Source organism: Psammomys obesus, unplaced genomic scaffold (genome assembly GCF_907164565.1).
Source record: "Psammomys obesus unplaced genomic scaffold, mPsaObe1.curated_primary_1811, whole genome shotgun sequence".
NCBI classification, from domain to species: Eukaryota; Metazoa; Chordata; class Mammalia; order Rodentia; family Muridae; genus Psammomys; species Psammomys obesus.
Genome location: NW_026585580.1, coordinates 3,451,153 through 3,468,530, shown reverse-complemented (window position 1 = coordinate 3,468,530; position 17,378 = coordinate 3,451,153). Strand labels below are relative to the sequence as shown.

Here is a 17,378-nt window from a genome sequence, read left to right as displayed (position 1 = left end):
TCTGGGGGCACACTCGCTATTTTATAAGGAGAGTATAAACAGAAGTAATAGACAATCACTCTGATACTGATGACAGGAAGACTCTGGCTTCCATCTTGACTACACGATCCCTTTTTCTCTGAAACCTCCAGTTGTCATGCCATACTATGGCCTACAGAAAAGCTGTTGCACAAAGCTCAGGTAGCTGGTCAACAAGTGAGAATGGGTATGGGAGCTAATGCTTCCCTGGCAGAGCCTCAGGAGGACTACAGAACCAGCAGACAATTTCCCGGCAGCTTTGCAGGGAAAGCCCGGCTGATTGGAAGCCCAGCTGCCTCTGGATTCCTGGGGCAGAGAAACTGCGACAAAGTCTGTTGTTTCACACTGCTGGTTTTTCTGACACTTTGTTAAATTCTAAGCTATAACGGAGACAAATTCAGAAAGTAAAGCAAAGCCACGCAAGCATTCTGCTGGATATGCACTGAGAATACAGAACGCTAAGTAAAATTGTTAGTGAGCATTAGCTTCGAATTTGTGTCATGAATGAACATTCAGTTGTTCATGATTTTGTTGTTTCCCTGTTTATAAAATTTATCCCACACTTCACACTACAAGGTAATTTTATAGGAATAATTGATTAAATAAAATAACCAGAAAAAAGATAAGTAATTTCTGGGGCTACTCCCAATTGTCCAGCAACGAAGGACTAGAACAATGGCTTCAAAGCTACACAGCTGAAATTGCAGTAGGCAGAAACAAGGGAATTAACATTACAAACTGGTTACTCTAGAGGCCATGTTTCATTGCAATTCATAAGCCTTAGTCTTCCTAACTTAGCCTCATTTATCTTTTTGTTATCTGTTAATTTAAATTAGGGGAGAGATTCCAATTACAGAACGTCACATAAAATGATAAAGACAAAAGTGAAGTTGTTACACTTCACGTTAGGATGAATGCCTATGCTGAGCTTGGGTCACAGTCAAAGACGGGGGAGCACCATTTGAGCCAAGGGTGTGGCTGCCAGACGGCAGTGCCAGGAGAGCATGGTAAAGTGAACTGCCCCCTGCATGGTCAGAAGGTGGGAAAGGAAGGGGGAGAAGCCAAGATGCCCTGTCCCGAAGAGCGCACAGCCAATAACTGAAGGGTCCCCTGCTAGAAGCCTTTCTCCTAACTAAGGCCACCTGGACGAGTGCCTCAAATTTCAAACTATTTAGCAACAATTCCTGACTACCCGCCAATACTCTCCTGTAAATTCAACAAGTAATTTACTACTGACAAAACTTACATATTGCACATGTTGAAGAGAGAGGCTTTGGTAAATTTAAAGAGTTGTGTAACTACTACCAGAGTCTACATTTTGAACATTTCCATAAGAGGCCACCTGTGCCAATCTGTAAGTAATACCCATTCCTTCCCAGCCTGAGGCAACCACTGTCTCTAGAAATTGGGCTTTCCAGGATATTTCACACACATGGAATTATGCAAGATGTTTTCATCTGGCTAAGTTCAGGAGGTGTTTGTTCTGCAAACGCCGACATAGTGAGTAGCATGCTTCCCAGTCTGTGCATCTCTATTGCAAGGATCCAAGTTGCAGCATTGATAGCGGACACAACAGGCCAGTGAACACCTGGCCAGGCATAGCCTAGGCCTGGGTCTTGCTGATCTCTGACTTAGATATCTGAATATACAGTCCACCCTGTGGGCACACATTGGATTAAGCACCCACCAGCTTTTAGACTTCTGGGTTCGTTGCTTAAAGCTACTGTGAACTCACGGGGCTTTATGTGGGCACTGTCTACTTCTGTTTGGCAGATGCTAGAAGTGGAAGTACTGCTCACATCGCAGATTAACCTTTTTGAGAACATTACAGACTGCGTTCCAAAGTAATGTACCATTTTACATTCTCAGCAGCAGCATTTGAAGACTTTCTCTATACTCTACAATATATGTATTATAGCCTGCTATGGACTTGAACAGTTGGTGGCCCCCAAATTCAAAACCATTTTGCTGAGTAGTTATAAGCCATGAACATAATCAACCACCCAGCATAAACACATCCAAGTTGACGTGAAGGGGATGGAGGTAGGATGACTTGACATTAGACTGATGGCCTTTTCAGCTCCTATAGGAATAGATCATTCAGATGTTTGGTGAGAAAGTGTGTGACCCCTTGAGAATAATGACCCTAAAGGCTAGCCAGAGGTCATCAAAGCTGCATCCAAGGTTGATTTGGGGGAGGCCACTGCCCAAGTTTCTCTGTGTTGGAGTCCACCAGGCAGCTGTCCAAGGACACCCCAGTAGGGCTGGAGAATTGTGACCTTCATCCTAGTGCATCCATCAGGAGGGCTGCTCCCCAGCAGTAGAGATAGCATCAAACCAAGACAGACAATCTCTGAAGCCCCAAGGGCCAGTGGTGTCTGCTCTGATGTCCCGCAGATGCTCTAACTCCTGCTCCCTTTGCTCCAATTCTTTTCCAAGTGAGAATTCTATCTTATCCCTATGGCCAATGGTATATGTATTTGCAGAGGTAGATCACTAAGCTGGTTCTACAGTTCGAGAATTCTGCCTCAAGAGGAACTATACTTAGAAGTTCAATCTTATCTAATGTATGTGACACTGGAATGAGTTTTCAGACTTCAGTCTTCAGGGTCTGTGTGTGACAAGTTAAGACACTGTGAAATTACAGGGTGGAACTAATCTGCTTCGTGTGTAAGAAGGATATGAATGGAAAGGGTGACATGTTATGAAGGGAACTGCCCCCCAAAATTGAAGCCCTACAAGTTTTTCAAGGTAGGGGAAGTAAGCAGGTTAGATGACGCATGAGGGTGAAATGTATGATGGAATTGGCGCCCTGACCTCTCCTTCTGCCCCAAAAAAGAAATTGGCAAGAAGCAATAGAGTACACAAACTGCTAAAAGGGACAGTGAGAATTTGCTGAGAGCCAGGGCAAAAGTCTTCATGAGAACTTGCTTGTGTAAGCCACTAAGTTGGCTGTATTTTAGTAGACAGCCTCAGATAAGCAGCCATTCCAGCTGACACACTGTTTATTTTTCTAGAAATATAATCTATATTTCTCTAATGATTAATAATGTTGGCATTTTATATATTAATTAGCCATTCCTATATCTCCACTGGTAAGAATTCCAATTCAAATATTTTGTTCATCTCTAGTTGAAGAGTTTGTGTTGTTAGTGACTAATAAGCTATATTATTAATGTGCACTCCCTTTCATGTGATTTACAACTATTTTCTTCCTATCTGGCAATTATCTTTTTTCTTTTAGTGGGAGTTTCTCTATGCATCCAAACTAGTGTTTTAAACTCATGGGTTCAAGTGATCCACCTGGCTCAGTCTCCCAAATAGAACTAAAAGTGTACACCATCACAAAAAGCCAATCAGTTTTTGTTTGTCTCCTGTGTTCTGAGGGTAATTAATACACATGACATCCAATTACTAAAGTTTTACCTATGAATCAGACCCAAATACATTTTGTCTAACCACAGCTTGTCAGGATTCTATTCTTTCATTTTAAACATTTGATACTTTTATAGGTTAGGGCATATTATGTAATTACAGTCCTAACAATAATATATTAATAATAATTATTACTATATCTTTTACTAGTCCTTTAACAACAATGAAAAGCTCTTCTTTGTCTCAGGTAATACTTGTGTTAAAGTTCATCTTGTCTGATATTAATATACTTATTCCAACTGTTTTAATTACTATTTATATGGTACCTTCTTCCAATCTTTGGAATCTATTTTTCCAATCTGTTATTTGCACCACTGAAGAAAAGCACTCTATCAGAGGATAAATTTATTAGAAGTGACCTTTTTAAAATTCTCTATGCCAAAATCTGTTTAGTGTCAATGGAGTGGTTATGTCATCTACATTTAATATGGTTTTAATAGATATATTTACAGCTTCCCTTTGCATTTCATCATCACTCCTGCCTCCTAGCCACAGCTTCTATGTTTTACTCCCTTATTTTCACTTAATTATTTGTTTTTTAGTATACATTTTGATTTCTGATTTATTTCAATGCATATTTTGGAATGATTTTTCTTAGTAGTTGCAACAGGAGTTAAACACTTCTTTTAGTTTACCACAATTGAATTCCAACTAACAGTCCCATAATACAGAGAAATATATTTTTAAAACATGCTGTCTATTCTCATGAGCTGGAGAGATGGCATGGCAGTTAAGAGCATGGACTTCTTTTCCAAAGGATCCAAGTTTGGTTTCTAGCACATCTGGTTTCTCACAACTACCTGTAAATCCACAGTAGGGTTCTAATTACTGCTTTATATAATGCTGAATCTTTTATAAAGATGAAAGAGAAAAAAAATCCTTTTTTTTTTTTCCCCCCCAGACAGGGTTTCTCTGTGTAGCATTGGCAAGCCTGGACTCACTTTGTAAACCAGGCTGGCCTCGAACTCACAGATATCAGAATGTCTCTACCTCCCAAGAACTGGAATGAAAGGCGTGCACCACTGTCCATCAAAAGAAACAAATCTTTACGTTAACCACTACACACGTCCCTTACCAAGGCTTTCTGATGACATGTGTGCACGCGTGTGTGAATCTGTGTGAGTATGGGGTCATTCCTTCTCATCCTCAAGGGCCTCCTTCCCCATCTTTTGGGAGGAAGGCCTGCTAGCAATGAATTCTCTCAAGTTTTGCCTTAGAATGTCTGCGTTCTTGCCACTTTTGAAGGATAACGTTGGTGTCGCAGGATTCTCAGTTAATGTACACATTTTCTTTCAGGACCTGGACTACTTAATTCCAGTTCCCTCTGCTGTCCATTGCTTCATGTAAGGAGCTGCCTGCGAATCTCACAAATGCTCTCAGGAATTTCCCCACTTTCAGTTTCTTTTCACCTTTGTGTTAGATTACATTTTTCAAATTATGCTGTTTCAAGGTTGGTTCTCTATTCTTCCTATTTGAGCTGCACTGAGCTTAAGTGTGTGGGCTGGGTTATATAATGTCTTCTAACATTTCTTCCTTCTCCTTTCCTTTTGAGAGGAGCCTGATCAAAACACACACTCCTCTGGAACTCTACTGATTTCTCTTCAGCCTTCCTTCTCCCTGGGTCCTCAGAATAGGTCACCTACCTTCAAGTTCACTGGGTTTTTCTCCTGCCAGGTCAAACAACCAATAGGACATTCTAGCAGAGTTTTCACTTCGCTACTCCTTAACCTCTATTTGGTTCTTTTTGAAATCGTTTCTAGCTCCTTTCTGAAATTCTTCCATCTGTCTCACTTCCCTCTAATTCTTTAAACCTCTTCTGCTTTGAATCAGTTCACAGTAGCTGCTCTGAAGTCTGCAGCCTAAATTTCACATTTAGAAATACTGTTTGATGAATGGCTGGATTCCTTAGCAAGGTCCTATGCATTCTTCATAATTGCATGGAAGCTGACATTTGACACAATCCTATTTGAGGCCTGGACTCTGGACAGCACTCTCAGGCTGCTGCCTTGCCTGAAGGATGCTGCTCCTGACAATCACTGTCTGCCCTAAAGCTATCAAATCTCATTCCCACCAAGTGTCTTTATTTGACTGTCTTGTTCCAGTTTTAACACCCATTTTGTTTTGTTCCCTTCTAAGCCTGTCTGCTAGTGGCTGCCTTCAAGTCTGAGTAAGTCAGTGATCAGCCAAAGCCTAGAAAGTACTACTCAAAGTGAGTGCCCAGGCACAGAATGAGCCGCTTCTGCTGCCTTTGTGGCCTGGGCTGCTGGGCTGATCACCAGAAATGAAGCTGGGGTGTGAGGGTGGGGCTGATAGGGAGAGGAAAAATACAACCCCAACTCTGCAGCAATTCTCAAACTCTGTCAACCTTAGACAGTTTCCAAAGTATTTCAGTGGTGGGGCTTTGTTGAATTTCAGTCCAGTTTTTTATTTTTATTTTTTGAGGGGGAGGTTGACAATCTGCCAATCTTCTTCCTGGCCATGGGCAAACCCCACCCTAAACTTATGTGATGATTCAAATAATCTCTTCTTCCATTTGCAAGTGGGAAACTCAATGAGCTGCCCTATGTTAGAAGGCAAAGAAATACTCATTTCACAAATATCTGTGCTCCCAGTTGACACCTGTTGGGACGTAAAGCACACTGCTGGGTATGCTTGAGGAATTTCCAGAAACAGATCATGGGGGCTCTGACCTAACCAATAGTTCAATCCAATGATAGATTTAAAATCTATATGGACTGTTAGGAGGTGACGAAGCTTTGAGAGTGGTCCCCACTGAAGGAACTGCGCATGCCTTTGGAAGGACATATTTAGTGCTGGGCAATTCCTGTTATTCCTCTGAATTCAAGCCAGTATGCTGCATTTGCTTTTAGCAAATTACTATTACTAGGTTCAGCACTTAAGAGGAAGAGGCCACATAAGGGTACAGATATGAGGACAGAGAGAAGTGAGAAAGAGAGAGTGTGTATTATGGGCCATCTTAGGCATTTGCATACAAAATTGAGTTGTGGGAAATAAGATCAGGAAGGTTTGGTAGAGAAAAATGCAGATCATGTAAGGCTCTACGGATTTCAGTAACAACTTGCTTTTCCTGTGTATGAAAAAAAGGGGTCTGAGCAGATGAGGACAGGATCATGTGTTGCTAAAAATATTGACAGCCCCATTATGAAAACTTTGGGGCAAAGACTAGTACCATGATGTATTAGCAAGCTGCTGTAATAACCCAAAAGAGACAATGGCAGCTTAAGCATCTTAGTAGCCAGAAGGTAGTGAGCACTAGTTAAGATTCTGAATTAATTAGGATGATCAAGCATAAGAAAATCTGCCATATTTGGCAGATAAAGTGAAAACAGAAATAGTCATGTCTCCAAGGTTTTAATAGGAAGAAACTATTCCTCTAGTTGCTATCCATTGCAACCAAGGAAATCAGAAGGATAAGCAAACTGGGAGGCAGCCACTTTAGATGGGGTATATCTGAAATGACTTTGACATCCTGGTAGAATTTTCTGCAATGGCTGCACACAGGAAAATGAAGTTCAAGAGAGATCTGCCCCAAGATCTGAATCTGGCAGTTTGGCCTGTAGATTGCACTGAGTCAAACCACCGATGAAAGAACAGCTCTGAAGATTAAGCAGTATAAAGCAAGCAAGGGATTAACGAGATAAAGAACAGGTGAGAATATTAAAACCTGGGGTACTCATCCTTTAGAGATAAAGCACTAGATAGAAGGCAAAAAAACAACCAGGAGACCTCACAAGTGCAAGATTTCAAAATCTGGGGTGTGGGAAGGTCTGTGAGTCCATGGGACACAGTGACAGTCTGTTCAGTCAGAGATTGCAGATCACACAACTGAGGACTATTTCCATTTTCCTGGCTTCTGCTTAGAGACAATGGAAACAGTTTCTTTTCGGAGGTGAGCAAATGTACCGGGAAACTACTTAGGAAATAACCTAGGTGACTGACAAAAATTTATTTTCAAAATGAGGTGATGAGACAGGGGACAGGGCACACTGTCTGACCAAAGAGGACTTTATAGTCCTAGGTCACAAACAGCCAATCTTCCCCTTTGCATTTTGTCTGGGAAAGCAATGAAATACGTTATCACAGGCATTTCCAAAATAAAAAAGGGTCAAAAAGACGAAAATTAAGGAGATGGCAGGCTAAGGCTTTCCATACTGACTTTCCCCACCACCACTCTCTTACAGGGTTTGAATAAACGACAGCAGTAACATACACTTGTTATTAAACATGTGTCTACGCCCTTAATATTATGGGACTGGTACTATTTAATCAGTGTTTACAGGGAGAGAAGTCACAAAATTCTGGTTAAGTCCCGTGGGCCTTTCCAAACTAGATTCTAGGAGTTATGTACCCTAAAGAGCCTTGAATATATGTCCCAAAGCTTCTTACTGGGAACAGGGGCCCTCATACAGCAGTGCTAAAAGACAGGGTTTGATGGAAGATGCCTGCATTATCAACTCATGAACACACGGTGCCATTACCTCAGGAGTATGCCGGTTTTGAGAGGACGGGTCTCTCCTACCCTTTGTCTTCTGTCACAGGACGATACAGTAGAAAGGTCTTCACTATACTTAGAGTTCCCAAACTCTATACATTTCTGTTCAATATAAATGACTTAGTTTCATTGTGCTGTTGAGGCAACACAAGACAAATTTTAAATTCAAAATACACATGAAGAGGATGGACAGATACTGAGAAGCAGTTAGGAACAGTTGCTCCACTGGGAACCCTCACAACCACCTGTCACTCCAGTCCAGGGAATCTGATGCCTCCGAAGACACATGCACATTCATGGTGCATATACAGACAAACAGGCATACATACAAATACATCAAATAAAGTAAACAGACATACAGGAAGGACTGCAGGTACAAATCATCAACTAACCAGTAGAAAATTCAGCTTCCCAAGAACTCTCGTAGATACTCAACATCTGATAATGAAACAGGAGTTGAAACTTCCAGGTCCACTTTATCTTCCCTTGGTTCCATAGCTTACTTAGATATGTATATATTTTGATACACTCCTATTTTACTACAGAATTGCTTAACAGAAAAAAAGTTATTAAATACATATGTTTGTACTACATGAGCGTTCACAGAATGTAAAAAGATTCAACACAAATTATTAAAAATGTATCCAAAGGAGATCTTTTTAGAAGATGTGCTTTAATCAGCCAAGAACTAAGAACAGCCCTGTGGTCATGAACATTAACATGGTTAATAAACTAGAGCACAGTGATACAGCAGTAAAAACCAACAAAACACTGTCACCTGAAGTAGCCAGTGCCAAGAAGGAGAAAGTATTTGGAGGTCACCAAAGGAAAATGATAGATAAATAGAATAAAAATCATTTGATGAATTCCCATTTAGAAGTTGGGAATTTCTCATTTATATAACTTCTACATCTGTGCAAAACCCAAAACAATCAGCTTGAAAAAAATATCTCAAACAAGGACTTAAATGACACTCTCAGGAGGCAGTAAAAGAATTGGCTTTGCCAGGCCAGATGTTCAAGTATGGTTAAGGCAAACCACGAGAATAAAGGAAACAGTATAAAAATGATAATAATAATTCTAAAAAGGTTGAACGCTAAACAACAACAAAACAAAAAACAGGAAGCAAACAAGCAAACAAACCCAGTCAATTTGAAACCCCGGGAACAGTTAAGGACAGTTAAAGACCGAGAGCTAAGGGACTGTGGCGGTCTGAATGAGAATGGCCCACTCTCAGCTACCTGTGTGCGGCCACGCTGCCTGCCATGATGACCACAGACCTCCGAAACTGTAATCAAGACCCCAACTAAACGCTTTCTTTTTTAAGAGTTGCCTTGATCATGGTGTCTCTTCACAGCAACAGAAGAGTGACTAACACAGGGACAAGGATGGAAAACCAAGCAGAACTTAAAATAAATGTACCACACAAAAACAGTCTGTTCTACTGCAAAGAACTATGAAAACACCAAAGAAAAACAGAAACACCAAAAACGGTGTGAATGAATCCTTAAGTTTCTTGGGTACAAGAACATCTCCTGAGGTGGAGTCTCTGGATCAAAGACCCCCTGACTAGAGAGTGAAGGGGCAGGGACCAGCAGGGGACTTTTTTTTCAAGTGTTTTTTGTTTGTTTGTTTTTTAATACCAAGTTCCAGGAACCATCTTTGTATAAAGCCTCATTCAGTAAGAGAGGAGTAAGTGGTAGTGACCATGAGCTGGGAACTATCCAGCAGCAGCAAGCCTTACTTGTAGAAACTTTCTGTGGAAAAGCAAAAACAAACAAACAAAAACTCAAAAGCAAAACACACACACACACACAAACCCTCAAATTTCACTAATGTGTCAGAAGCTCTATAAGAATGTGGTTTCTAGACAGGACGGTTTGCAGTGTCCCCACAGGGACTGCCTCCTACAGCACGGGCACTGGTCATGTTGATACTGTGATGCTATCTGCCTTTCAGCTGTGCTTACACTGAACTAAGGCACAATGTAGGACCCACACAGGTAAACCTTCTGGCTTTTAGAAGGAATCACAACAGTGGGTCCAAACTATCCTTGCAATCACTGTCTTCCTCAGAGGGAGAGAAGATTTGAAACTTCCTTCTGTTTCCCCTTGAAGCAGTAGAATGCCTGTTACAACCCACCTTTGAAGACAGAGCTTTTCACGCTCTGTGGGAAGAGTGCAGAAAAGCACACTCACACCTCACAACAGCTCAGCAGTATTAGTGTTCTTGTAATTGTGAGACTCACTATCCGGTTTTTAAATTTCCTCTTCTTTTTTTGTTTTATTTAAGAAAATAACTGAGAGGTAAACAATGGTAATCTAGGCTTCAGTATATTACACAGATTATCAAAAATAGACATGGGATACCAGGCACAGTGGTGTGTAGCTATAGTCCCAGCTATTCCACAGGCTAATGCAGAAGGACTGACTTGAGCTGACAGCTGAGCTTGCCTCGGAGAACATGGCAAGACTCCACTAAAAGGGGATGGGGGAGAAAGGGACAAAAGGAGGCTTCAATGACAGAATGTTATAACCAGCGCAACCTCAACTTTCCCAGTGAAAATCAGGATTTTCACCTACTTGAATAACCATGATTTACAACTTCAAAAGACATGAAGACATTTAAAAATAAACAAAGTGGTGATATTAATCAATATGTTTCAGGGCATAATAGCACCTATCAATGAATAAAAGATTATTTTTCAGTGGGCAAATATTTGCTACATAAGACGAGATAATGGCAAAAATCATGCAAGGTAAGAGGGCCATTCAAGGTACAACTGGACCAATGGATGTTAATAAATGTAAAATTAAAAGGTAGTGAAGGTATAAATCCCATCAATAAAAGGTAACTTGTATGCCTGAACATTTTCATGGAGGGAGCCAAATAAAACTACTTTAAGAGGGCGTTAAAAATGTAAATCATTTAGCTAATTTGCTTCCATAGAAATAAACTCAGACCTAACCTATCTCCCAAACCAGCATCTCTACAAAACCTGTTGAACCAGCAAAAACCCTGCAACAGCAGCTCTCTGAAGTTAAGCATGCTCACAAAGTAAATTCTCACCAATTAAGCATTTGAGCATATATTAATCTTAATATTCAAGGAGAAAAGGATGTCAAATGATTTGCAAGTAGATCACTTTTGTGCTGAAAACACACACTCCAAGACAAGTTGAATTAAAACAGATCTCAGTAATATTACTGTCTGTAGCCTCCAATTCTCTCTCCACATAAGAATATGAGATGTCATAATGAACAGCCGCCCACTTACACTGTGGTTTCTCAACCTGAGCACTAAGTTCAGAATCAGAACCATTACTCTATACTAATAGTTTACCAAGAGATTACTAATAGATTGCTAATAAACACTATCTATCACACCCACTAACTCAGAATCTCTCTGGAACAATTCTGAACTACTGAAACATCCCAGATGATCTCGAAGTTGCACTGGAGTTTGAATTTAACCACTAATTATTCCCCTAGGTCACACTACCAGAACCAGTGCCTAGAAAGCAGCTACCTCCCTTACCAGCAGTGGCCCCAGTGAAGGCTGCACACATCTGCCTGGGGCATTGCCATTCACTAACACCATGATCGCTAACTCCAGTTTCTTCCTCTGCAACACAGTGCAGAAGTAATGTGGGAGGAGGTGGTCCTGAAAACTCAGGGAGATGCTAGGCTGAGAGTCCACAGTGTCTAGTAAGAAGATAAAATAAAATGCTTAACACCCCAGGAAAGCTGAGACTCTAACAGGGCTGTGAATAAAAGACTAATAAGTGCCTTGGCCCCTGCAGAGGGAAATGGACCACCTCCAGGTACATGTGTGTGCACAGAGGCAGGAAAGCACAGACCACATGTGATCACAGCACAGCTGGTTCCATGCTCCTACAGAGGAGCATGTTCCATGCTCCTACCTGGTTCCATTGCCCTCCCCAATAGCAAGGAAAGTGACTCTCTTCCATGAAGATAACACTGCTCTTCGCCAACTTTCACAAAGTGATGCTGTGTGATTTGGAGGACATTATGAGACAAGGATATGGTTGACAGCTGGAATCCTGCTCTCCTATTTCCCTGCCTATGACACCCTGACCCTGGATAATTCCACCACTGGACAGTCATAAACTTACACGGATGAGGGTGGTAACTGATGTGCTACCAGCAAATAAATAAATAAATAGATAGATAAATAATCTACGGTGTCTATTAATACAAAGATTAATAAGCGCAATATAAAGAGAATATAAAGACTATTAATATAATATTAATACAAAGACTAATAAGCGCAATATAAAGAGCTTTAGTCACCAAAACATTTTATGTTTCAGCACACCCTAACTGGTGCAGAGAACTCAGCCACAGCCCCAAAGGCATGTTACTCTTATGAATGATAAGCTTATCTCCTCCTCATTTCTATTTTTTAATTAATTTTTATTTTTTTATATTAAAAACAGTGACTTGGATGTTTTGAATCTTAAGATCCAAAAACAGGCAACTTGGTAAGATCTGACATTTCAGAAGAAACAGCTGGGTTTAGGGATGGTTGTTGAGATCTGTAAGCACTCTACAGCCAGCACCGAACCCTCACAAACGGGACACCAAGCATCTGTGAGGCCACCTTTGGACTGCCTGAAATGACCTGCCCATGCTCTAGGTCACCTTATAAGAGAACTTGCACCACCATCCCCTCTATCTCCTGCCCTGACCAGAGAAAGCATCTGTGGCCCCACGTGGAACCAGTCACGTGGCATGATTTGGGAATCCCACCTTGTAACTTTGCTGCACACTCCTAACATTGGTGCACTGGCCGGGAATAGACACTTTCAGTGGTCATGCTGGTCATGCCTGGTGGTGGTTGCTTTGGTACCAGCACCCCACTGGCGTTGCTGAAAACCTATTTCAAATCCTCCCATGACCCACTTTCCAGAAACCAGATTGCTATCTGTTGCATGCAACAATGGCGCTGGATTGGTAAGTTCCCCTCATCTGTAAGCATAAACGCCTCTCTTGGTAGGGGAAGACTGACCATTGAGCATCTGGCAACTTCCTACTACCTTCTGAGATGAAGGAACCCCCAAACCATGGTCTTCACTGGCCATGGTTGACCCTTTGTGCTGACTTCCATTTAGGGCTTCCTCTTTCCCTTGGGTGAGATTTTTTTTCCCTTCTGTGTGCATGGTTCCCCCCCCCCCACTCATGCTCGTCTATGAAAATCCTAGTGCTAGATAAACCATGTCTTCTACAGGCAGCTGTGCCCTTGGCCTCTGTCCAACGTTGCTGAGCTGTTGGATCAGGTAGGGCCATACTTCTCTACTGAGTCCAACCTTGCCTTTGGGATGCCTCCGGCAGGTCACTAACTCCTACCCTCCCAATGGGAACTGCCCATTTGTCCGTTCCTCCAGCATCCCCACTGGATGTCTTCTGGAGAATTTTAAAACCCTATGCATGGAGCTGAGTTAAAGGCCTCTAAGCTCATATGCACCTGTAATAAAACTTGGCCTACATATTCCTTAGATAATGGTTCAAAGTGGCCAATTAATGGCACATTAAATCCCAATATTTTATGGGATCTTTTTAATTGCTGTCAGTGATCCAGTAAATGGAAGGAGGTAACTTATGTTCAAGCTTTCTCTCTTCTCCACTCTAAACATTCTCTCTGTTCTTCCTGTTCTCCTACCCAACTTCTTCTAGCTATAAAGTCTCAACCTCAAGAGTTCTCTATCTTTGACCCTGCAGATGAACCTCCATCTTGCTGTCCTCAACCTCCAGCTTCTTCCCAATCTCTGGCTTCTTCTCAAGCTCTGGCGTCTTCCCCCTCTTCCCCTTTGGCTTCTCCAGAACCCTCAACCCTCTTCCCCAGCAACAGGCTGTCCTAGTCGTCCTACTTTGGCACCCACTTTCACTCTACCAAAAGCTATTAGCTCTGCTAATACCTGCTCTTGCTCTATAGCAAAGCCCCCTTCTTCTACTCAGCATAAACTAGCCTCAATTCCTCCCTTTTGGGAGGTAGCCAGTATGGATGGCTTAATTAGGGTGCATGTTCCCTTCTCATTAACTGAACTTTCTCAAGTACAAAAGAGACTAGGATCCTATACCTTCCAATCCTTCTACTTTCATTAAAGAATTTCAATATCTCACTCAATCTTGCCTTCCATAATACATACATGTGTGTGTGTGTGTGTGTGTGTGTGTGTGTGTATATATATATATATATATATATATGATTCTTACCAATAACCTATTATCTGAGGAGAGCAGGTGAGTTTGGGAATGGGCAAGAATGCATGCAGATGAGGTTCACCAAACAAACCAGCACACCTGGTTGGGGCTAAGGCAGTGCCTGACCAGGATACATAATGGGATTATAATACCCCAGAAGGCATTCTAGCTAAAGATCAGTTCATGTTCTGCGTGCTGGCTGGTCTCCGCAAGGCTGCCCTTAAGCCAGGTATTTATGAGAAGCTCCAGGAGGTCATTCAGAACAAGATTGAAAACCTGTCTCAATTCCTAGAGCACCTTACAAAGGCCCTCTTACAAAATACCAATCTAAACCCTGAAAGTACAGGGTAGGCAACTTCTGATGACCTATTTTTTTCCTCCCAGAGTTACCCTGACTACTGTAGAAGCTGCACAATTCTCTCAGGCTGGTAGCCAGAGCCACAATGAGTCAAGGCTGGTCATAGGCACAATGGAGAAGACAAGCACTGTCACCATTATCTAGGTAACTTTTCCCATCTAGATTTCATGGTCATTCAAATTTCTTTTTGTAAATTACTGACTCAAATGTACAAACATATATGCATATGTGTGTACATACATTCAGGATTGAACTCAGGACCTGATAATCCAGCATGCAATCTGATGCAGAGCTTTAGTCACCAAAACATTTTATGTTTCAGCACACCCTAACTGGTGCAGAGAACTCAGCCACAGCCCCAAAGGCATGTGGCTTTTTTCTTCAGGCCTGGTTGCCATGTCCTCCTCTGTCTCCTCCTCATTTCAAATGAGACCAGGGCACTCTATTCTTGAGAGGACAGAATATCCTTAGAAAGATCAGAAAAATATACTAAAATATTCTTTGTGGGTTGATAAAATTAAAAAGGAAAGGGGTAAGAGGCCAAAAAATTAAAAATTAGTGGGTATTAGTTTAAAGTTTAAAGCACAAGCCTGAATGAAGGTGGAGACATGTCCAGCTGCCTGCTGGGAAGAACCAGGCTTACTTCATTCTTTTCTTGCCCACTAGAAGTACAGTTGCTAGGAAACTGGCCCCACTCCCCTAGGACAGCCAAACAAGAGAAGCCAAAATATTAATGGCTTGGGGGACTTCCTATAGCCAATCAATTCAAAATGCAACATTCCCTTTTGTGTTTCGACCAAGAGACGTTTGCCAGGCAGGAATCCCCCTGCTTTAGGTGTGCTAGGAGGGACTGGAATCCTTAAATCACCCACCTAACCTGAGCACGCTGCTCTTGGCTCTCAACCGCTTTGGCAGTGAGGGTGTGTGAGCCCAAGCTAGCCTGTAATAAAAAAGATCCTCATGTGTTTTGCAAGGGACTTGATTCCTGGTGGTCTTTTGGAATCTCATGAATCTGGCACAACAGGGGCATGGGAGAAGAAGAGGAAGGAAGGATGGGATTGGGAGGGGATGAGGCAGGGGGCTACATGCTGGGATACAAAGTGAATAAATTGTAATAAATAAAAAAAAAATAAAAATAAAGAAATTTATTTTGGAAAAAAAAAATGTCTACCTGAAGTAATAAACTGGTTTACATGTGTCTTGTGACCTTAGTAGCAAAAGGTCACTGCAGAGGCCTTCAAGTTCAATGATAAGATTTGGTTCCTGGGCTCAAACTTCATTAGCAAATTCAGTTACCTTGTCATATGATATACAGGGTGGTGACTACATTTTAAAGACCCAGTCCTTAAAACAATGTTTAAAAAGGTGATTAGTATCTTTCAAATAATTTGTTGTGAAAAGGCAATTTAACTTAACACAGAACTATTTATATTTTATAATGTATGCTTAATATATGTATAAATAGTATTAAATGCCCCTATATTGGGGCAGTAGGGCTCTTTCCTTGCAAACTATTTATTTATTCCTTGCAAACTTTATTCTTTGGCTTTTTCATTTCTTAAAAGGCACTACTTTTTCTTCCTCTGCCCTGGCAGCTTCTGAAATTTCCCCCTAACCTGTACTATGTTTTCCTCTTAAACTCTAATACAATGTTCCTCAAGCTTCAAAATATAAAAATAAATTCTATAACAATACTATAAAAATCTTCTAAAAACTAATTAAACCAAAAGAATTTCATGATTCTTATGAATAAGGAGAAAAGAACCAAAACTGCTAAATTCAAATCCAATGAGCCTCTTTGAAATAATAATAATAATAATAATAATAATAATAATAATAATAATAATAATAATAATAATAATTCCCTCAAGGCCAGCAAGATAGTTCATTGAGTAAAAGTACTTGACCCCACCTCTGTCAACCAGAGTTTAATACCATGATGAAAATAATGAATCAACTCCCACAAGTTGCCTCCGACCTGACATGCATATTGTAGCACTAACATGTCCAAAAACATAGCATACACACACACACAAACAAATAAATGTAGTAAAATAAATAACTTCATCATTAAAAAAAAATGTCTGTATATTCTTCAGTTTCCAATACAATGTCCTATGAAAATCTTCAACATTTTGATTTACTGCTCTTAAAAAAAAATAACATCCCTTTCCTAGATATATATTTATACCTTTTATGACAGCCTGATGCTGGGGAGTATTCAAATGAAAGGAAGCATTTAGGCAGGTATGTAAAGCCTTTTATAATCTAATACTGAAATGGAAGGAGAAAGTAACAAAGAAACCAAGCAACCATGACCCCTGGATTAAAGTGGCAGAGTAGGAGAAAGCTTGTGGTTTTCCCCTGTGGTGCTACCACTGTCAACCTTTACAAAAGGAATGCTAGAAAACACAAGAATCAAATACAGAGCATGAGTGTGGAAAACTGCTGGTTTAACACCACCGATTTAAAGTAGCTTCATTAAACACTCCTCAAGAAGTGTTACAAGTGAAACTAAAGCAAAGTGGTTTAAAATGTTTTAGAATATTAAGAGCAAATGCATATTACCTATTCCGGTGTTCAAAACTATATTCTCATACATCATACCAAAATTAAGAGTCTGCATGTAGTTTTACTCTAAATTTAACTGGCAACCCAAGTAGAAGATGAAGCTGAATGATACTTACTGTAGTAGCCATACATAACAGTGGCCTCAATCTGTACACTGACATTGGTATTAGCCCAGTCCTAGGAAGAAAAGAAAACAAGAAGCATATTAGCTTTAGCAACGATTTGCCTAATGTGCAGAGTTAAGATCTGGCTTGATTGA

The 17,378-nt window shown here is 40.8% G+C and overlaps 1 protein-coding gene across 1 annotated transcript in view; it reads right to left on the bottom strand.

The window, feature by feature from the left end:
* The window catches only part of Lmbrd1 (LMBR1 domain containing 1), a 94,422-nt gene that overhangs the window by 62,092 nt on the left and 14,952 nt on the right, over positions 1–17,378 (bottom strand). Inside the window, exon 3 of the mRNA XM_055606150.1 lies at positions 17,236–17,296. Coding sequence (XP_055462125.1) covers positions 17,236–17,296 — 61 coding nt within the window. The remainder of the gene's footprint in view (positions 1–17,235; positions 17,297–17,378) is intronic.